Source organism: Manduca sexta, chromosome 26 (assembly GCF_014839805.1).
Source record: "Manduca sexta isolate Smith_Timp_Sample1 chromosome 26, JHU_Msex_v1.0, whole genome shotgun sequence".
Taxonomy (NCBI): domain Eukaryota; kingdom Metazoa; phylum Arthropoda; class Insecta; order Lepidoptera; family Sphingidae; genus Manduca; species Manduca sexta.
The window spans coordinates 18962283-18970189 of NC_051140.1; the positions used below are offsets into that span (position 1 = coordinate 18962283).

Below are 7907 nucleotides of genomic sequence, written 5' to 3' on the forward strand. Positions count from 1 at the left end.
CCGAGCCAACGGCCTTGAGCGATTCGACCCATTATTGTCGGCGTGCGAGTGACCGGCGGGAATACGTAAACATTCATAAACAATATCTTTAATTATAGGTCTTTTTGAAAATTTTAAACTGTCAAAATATTCTTTATTAAATTATCTATCTAATAGTGTTGATTGTAAATTAAAATGATATGTAATTTAGAAGAAGATACACGATATCAAAAATGTTACTGATATTTCCATTATGCAGTAAAAATAGAATTAGCGCGTCGCTATGCTGGGGGCACTCCCTTAATTCCGTCATAACATTTAGTTTACACAAATGCACTGAAATATACGGATATGACATGAAGATGAAGCATATATAAATGACAGAAGTAACAGGACACGTGCAGTTCGCGAGATAGAATTGGCGAGAAGGCTTAAAATGTGGTATACATTTTATTTCTTTAATTTCCTTTATTGCATCAACGCGCTTACATACCACTCTTATTATGGAGTTCCAGTATCAGAGGAAGAAGTAGCTAAATACAAAGCAAATAATAAAGACGCGTAAGTTTAACTTAACATTTTTTAATAGACGACGGTTATAAAACCATGTTGGATCATGGCACAAAAAAATATTTTGGAATTATGAAATGGAAGATGAATAATAATATCGCTTGGTACAGCGTTTCTATCCAGTTTAATAAGCACTTCAGCCTATTTAGGCACTGGAAGCTTCAAGATATTATGAGACTTAACAATTTGTGTTTTAGTAGGACATACTTACTTACTTCAAGTATGTAATTCTTAGTTCTAGATGAAGTTTCTGCTGTTTGTGGGAAAGCATTACGATCGCCATCAGTTTGTACTCGTAATTTAGTAACATTATACATCTCTTGGACAATAATAATATTTTCAGCATATGCGTAGTCACCTTCGAACCCTGCGATGAGAATGAGTGGAGGCGAGTTGACGGCTCCTGCAACAACCTGGACTATCCTAGCCATGGAACCATGAATACGCCTGAGTTGAGATTATTACCTGCTTATTATAGTGAAGGTTAGTAAATATATCATACTTAAATTTTCAGAGGCCTAAATACCCACCTTTCTTCTTCTTTAAGTTCTGCTGACATTGCTTTGAGATTCTGGGTTCGAATTTCGGACAGGAAAACGTAATTTTTGTTCAATATCTTTTTTCTTGGCTACCACGGTTCGCTTACCACGCTGGCCTATATATTTTGGAGAATTGTTTCAGTTCTTTAATCCAGTATTCGACATTTTGCTAAATAATTTAACGTATGTAGCTCCACATAAAATACGAGATTCTAAAAATATTAAAATTTTAGTCTTTGATGTTATTTTTTTATATTGGTAATATCTACTAATTTTGGCGCCTAAAGCCCTGCCGCAGCCGATATTTAGTTATTATTACCTAAACTTGAATTAATTTGTTTCAGGATTTGGTCTAAGAAAAACGAAATCAGGCAAAGAATTTCCACTTACGAGATCAGTTCGTTTACATCTTCTTAAAGTTGGCGATGGAATAGATGACAAATTCGCTACGTCTGCATCATACTTCATAGAATTCTTTACTGCTGACATCGTGGCCATTCATGACATAGGTAAATATATTGATAATTATACTTCAATACGCTAAAATCATGTACATTTTCTTATACTTATAAATGTCGAGATGAATAACGCCGTCCGCTTTGTTGTTAGCGATTTGACTGCCCGTAAACTATATTAACACCACGCACATCACTCCACGTGGCAGTAGCTAAGGGTCCATATAACCCGATTTATGTTGGCTACTTTTTATGTAGAATCTTATTATCTTTAGAATAATTTGCAGGCTTCATTCATGCTTATTAGTATCTATATGTTGATTCGGTTTCCCTTTCCGAAAAATTTGCCTTTCGCCACTGCCATTGGTTTTTAGAATCCTAAAGCTCAAATAATACTCGGTCAGTTACTACTCATCATGTTCTTTAAATCAGGCGACAATAAGCATTACGATCGTAATTTTTCGGTCGAGATCTCGCAAAAAGGAGTTTTAGTGTTATTATTACTAGCTCAGAGTATTTTGATCTTTGTTTCTTTCAGCTCATAAAACTTTTGCCTAGGCGTGTGGCTGCGCAGGCAATTGTGTTAAAAGATTCAAAAACACTGTTTATAAAAATGTTATAAATTACTGTTTTTTTTTTAGAAAACTACGTTTTGATAAACACGAACTGCTGTGAACCTGAAGGCTTAAACAATCCCAGTTGCGCGCCAAACTTTTTACCTGTAAATGACAATGTGCACAGGTTTTCTGGCATGAACTGCAATAACATGACCAAGCCGCTGACCTTCCAAACTGAAGGATGCGTACCAACTAATACGCTTCCTAACAGAGTAAGTTTTTACTATGAAATATATACCTGTATGAAATCCTAGCCAAATTTCGACTACGGCGGCCAGACAAAACAAAAATCAGCCCGAGATATGTGTGCACAAGTGTGTGCGCAATACTCAGGCGCTGTCTGTGTTCCGTCACTCTCATAGTCTGGTGAGACAGCAATCCGAAATGACCGGAGAGAGATAAAGCGCAGGACCAATGGCTTTATATGCTTTCCGAGCCACTGGGGTATCAAACCGCCAACTTCCTGATTACCAGCTCAATCTGAGATGGAAACACCCAGTCAAAATTACTTTTGGCCCGACCAGGGATACGAATCTAGGACCTCAGCTCGGTAGTTGTAATCGTACCGTGGACGGATTACAGCTATGCCACTGAGCAGTCAATCTTCATTTATTATACCTACATATTCGTTTGACTGTTTGTTTTTTCAAAGTACAAACAATACATTTATCGCCTATATAGATATCCATCAAATTTTATAGCACTATTACCCAGAACTTTTAATTATACATACTGCAACGACAATATCGTGAAACAAGTCCTATACTGCCCTAAGTACGATGTCTTCTTCAATCCAGATAACAAAATTTCTTATGCAGTGCTGTTTGGAAAAAAAACACTCGTGCTAACAAAAAGCTCGGTTGCTCTTAAAAAAAAAACATAGAACATCGTTAAAATTAAAACGTACGTGTATTTCAGATTACGAAGTCAACAACACATATGGATCTGTCTATGACATATGTGCACGCAAACGCGTCAGCAATCCATGATCATAGGACTAATGAAGGGGGAAAACTGAAAGTTGAAGTTGTGAACGGAATAGCTCTACCGAGTGATGCTGTTGAAGGCACTACTTGTTTAATAAAACAAGCTAGGGAGACTGGTTGCACCAGGAATGGTAATAAATTTTCTCTCCTATACCTTCGTATAGTCTTCACTAAAAATAATTATGCGTACCACTCTTGTCAGTACAAAATATGAAAAAAAGAACTAAATGAATGTTAAGAACTTTTATGAAATACTTTTAACCCTTCTTTAAATACTCATGGATTAGAAATCAGTTAGATCATGTTCCTAAAAAGATCTAACAATTTCCTTCTCTTCGTCGAATAGACAGACAAAGGCCGTCGAATAGGCTAACTGAAAATCTCCCGTTAACAACTGTTCGGTACGGAAGTCTAAAATGATCAAATGTAATACAGTCCATTATCTATATATTCATATCAACCAAGTCCTCACGTACTAATATATAAACCTTATCACAATCTGAAGATTTAAAAGTTCCAAATGAAATGTTTTTAGTTCCAAACACAATTCTCGGCACACATTTGTTCTCGACATGGTTCTGGAGATTCCACAATTATGCTGCTGACGGATTAGCTGCAGTAAACCCTTGCTGGGATGATGACACACTTTTCCATGCGGCTATGGACATCAATATTGCCTATTACACCCGGATGATGATGTATGAATTCTATGGTGAAGTTCTTGGTAAGTTTTCTTACACATAATGATTTCTTATGTTTACGCGAATGCTAGACAGATAGATATTGTAACTTTGATTTGCGGATGACCAACACCTCGGTCCGTCCTGTGACCACGATGGCTGCAAAGTCTTCGAAATATCCGCGATAAAATCCATAAATAGTTTACTTTAAAGTTTTATTACACAATTCAACTGTAATTCTATTTGATACGGCTTACTTTTATTCACGATACCTTTTCTCATGGTTTACTTCCAAAAATACTTTATGTACATTCTAATTATACCAACATTTCAAATAACGTTTCACTACTACCTAATAACATTTATATTGAGTATCTTCAATAGTATAGAAAGGTTTTACGTCCTCCTCGTAATATTTTAAATTTATATTACAGGAAAAGAAAACTTGATAAAAGAAGGTGTTCTTAACTCTCATGATGGGTTTAGAGATGTATACGATAAAACGGTCCTACCTGGAGTGTTTGCTGAATATGGTTACTCGATTCGTTGGTTCCACGAAACTCAGGATGGAACGCAAGAGTAAGTATGTTTTACCTTTTTTGGCATAATAGGCCAGTAATTTGACCTTTGCATATAGACTAAATATTAATCTAAGCATGATAAACAAAACCACAACTAACGACATATATAGATACATAGTATCACGCCTCTATCCTATAGGGGTAGGTAAAGACTAGATTGCCACTTTGTAAGATTTTACAATTCAATTCACGATTCCAATACTAATTGAGGATGAGTTTCTTGATTTAAAGCTCCTAAGTTTTTCACTTTAAAATTTGTTGCGAAATTCATTAGGGCCTATATAAACAGGTCCTAGGGTATCACTGGATGCAGGCCGCTTCTAGTAGTTAGTCTGGAATATCTATGGAAGCCTATTTTGAGCAGCGGAAGTTCTGTGGCTGGTGGTTGTAGCAATAAGCTCGCCCCCTATCACATCATGGAACAAATATGAACTTTTCAGTGTAGTAACGTGTCTATCTACCCTTCTGGGAATAAATATGATATAGTCTTGTTCTAATGTGCCTATAATTTTAGATTATACGATAAATATCACAATTTCATGGGGACTACCCAGACGGTGAACTTCTCTCTCCGAGTGCAAGATTTGGCTTATGATGAGAACTTGAGGCGATTGACGCAAGGAGTCTTCTTGCAACCGGCTGGAGGATTCGGCGATGGAACTATACATCCTGATGTAATTCATTTCAAATATTAATTATTATTATTATTTTAATTTCTATCGTTTACGTGCCTAAAAAAACGGCGACAGCCTTGTTGGGTGTGGAACTGACTGCCGAGACGAATGTCCGCAGGTTCAAATCCCAAGGGAACACACCTCTGACTTTTCTAAGATTATGTGTGTATTCTTTGTGAATTATCGCTTGCTTTACCGGTGATGGAAAACAACTTGAGGAAACCTGCATACCTGAGAAATTCGCTATAGGAATTTTGAAACTGTGTGAAGTCTACCAATCCCCATTAGGCCAGCGTGGTGGACTAAGGCCTTATTCCTCTCAGTAGTAGAGGAGGCTCGTGTCCAGCAGTGGGACAGGGCTGATATTATTATGATTTTTGTGCCGAAGTATCGCGTTTGTAATGGCCCGTTTGAATATTTACCATGAATGTTTTGTTAGGCATTTGCATAACACAGTGAATTTGCTTGCACTTTTGCTCGCGTGGGAACCCTACTTCAAATAATTTAATTCAAGTAACCTGATTTTACGTTGATTGTAGTGAAATAAAAAAGATTATTTTTGCAGATGGCTGACTTCGGTCTTGGACCGTTGCAAAAGACACTTGATATTTTAAGCAACGATTTGGCGAAAGGAAGATATTTCGGACTTGCCCCGTACATATATTACAGAGACTTGTGCACCAACTATGAAAAGAAGCATGAGACATTTGAGGACTTGGAATACCTCATGGATAAATCTGTAAGATTTGAACATATTTCTTTAGTATTCAGTGTATTTCGAACGATAGTATCTACTTAACAAGTTAGCGACAGTGAAGTTATCCTATCTGAAATTAATTGTCAACTAGATCTAAATTTTGACAGTTAATTTTAATAAAATCATTAATCGCATGGATTTCTACTACGATCGCTACTAGTACACACGAATTAAAGACCACGTGAGCGATGTAGAGTGAAACTTGTACTGCAATTTATCTCGGTATATTCACATGTTTTCTCATTTGATATATGACTCATATGTACACAGATATTTACCATATCAATAGCAACTAATGATCATATCTTCCCTAGTCTTGTGGCAACAAATACGGGCTATGACCCGGGAGGCTTTGAGTTCTAATACCAGGTTGGATAGTACTTGTGGGTTTTTCTAACATGATTTGGTCAAGACTGATCAGATGCAGATTAGAGCTCAATAATTTGGACAGTTTATAATACAAGCCTGATGAGCAGATTATAAGTAATATTAAACTTTCTAGCAAATAAACCTGCTGAAAAAAGTGTACGAAGATCCCTGGGATATTGAACTGATGGCTGGTATCTGGTCTGAGCGCTTGATGGAGGGAGCCTGGGTTCCACCTACCGTGTACTGTCTAATCGTTCAGCAATTGAAGAGAACCGTGGTTAGTGACCGCCATTGGTACGAGAGACCAAACAGACCACATGCTTTCACAGCTGGTAAGTGGTGATTCAATTTAGAATAAGAAACTTCATAATACCTTACGGAATAGTGTTTCCTATAATGTCCTGTTTCTCAGAATACGATATTAGCATGTGCTGTTTGGTGACAGAAATAAATAATGTAGTACGTATCCAGAAGAACTCGGACGTCTGAAAGCCCTACTGAAGGTCAAGGTGATATTTAATAGCACTGATATTGTACAATATACGATTTGTTTATTACTTAGTGCTCCACTGGCGTGGAATGACTATTCCGGTAATAACAGCTATTTAGTGAACATGTAAAATAATACCTTTACTTATAACATCCATATACTTCACATTGGATATGTCTTCCGGAAAGAAGGGAATTCTCTATTCAGATATATTTCTTCACCACGACACTCGGTATCCATAATCGGTTTTTGTAATAGCTCTCCTATTTCCAGAATTCATCTGCTGTATCCAGATTAATAATAAAATTTATTAGCTATTTATAATATAACAATTATTATTACAGAACAATTGGAGCAAATAAATAGAGGATCGTTCGCCGGATTGCTTTGCGCTGTCGGAGATGATGTGACACACATACAGCCTAAAGCTTTCCTGAGGATTGGACCTGGGTAAGACTCATAGACATATATTTTTAAAGGAAATTTAATATATCAGCTTTATACAATTTTGCTGCAGAAAGAAGTTTGTCGTGACTGATGAACATAGTTATGAAGTGCGCATTTAAATCAAGAGTCTATCAGATTGTTATATAAATATTTATGTCTAAAGTATGCGATATATTATTATCATATATTATGTCAGATCACAAGAGGGCACATGTCTATTTTGTTAAAATTACTAATTTACTGGTTAGTATCTGACTGGTACCCTGACCGAAAGCTTTTAAAAAGATTCAAACCCGGGAATTTCCGTTTATAATCTCACAAAATATTATTCAATCTAGGATAAATCCAGAACACATAATTCTCATGAGCTTGTATTTGCTTATAAGCAGATTGAATTAATAATTTTATATGTTGTTTCAGCAATGAAAAAGTAAGCTGTGAGGAGATTCCAAGAATTGACTTCAATATGTGGAAAGATGATAAATGCAACCTCTGCGAATAAACGACAGACTGAGCACTGGCAGAATTGCTAATAAACGAGATAAATTAATAAAATTATTTGTATTTATTTATTTAATTGTTCTATGAGTATCCATTCAAATTACCATTACTTTGATATTAATAAATAAGTGACTGCCTCGTTGACGCAGTTATAATTGTACACGGTACGAATACAACTATCGTACTGAGGTCCTGGGTTCAAATCCCGGGTTAAGCCAAATCGGCTCAGTCGTAGCTCGGAGTCAGGGAGATGGCGCTGTCA

General features: G+C 36.4%; 1 protein-coding gene across 1 annotated transcript; it reads left to right on the forward strand.

Annotated features, from left to right (window-relative positions):
• Positions 1 to 353: 353 nt before the first annotated feature.
• On the forward strand, positions 354 to 7699 carry LOC115448489 (peroxidase). The gene is made up of 12 exons (XM_030175915.2): positions 354 to 540; positions 893 to 1032; positions 1433 to 1597; positions 2185 to 2372; positions 3079 to 3277; positions 3682 to 3870; positions 4261 to 4405; positions 4922 to 5081; positions 5647 to 5820; positions 6341 to 6539; positions 7042 to 7147; positions 7565 to 7699. The coding sequence occupies exons 1-12, from the start codon at positions 416 to 418 to the stop codon at positions 7644 to 7646; spliced, it is 1872 nt and encodes a 623-aa protein (XP_030031775.1). The 5' UTR covers positions 354 to 415; the 3' UTR covers positions 7647 to 7699.
• Positions 7700 to 7907: the final 208 nt, after the last annotated feature.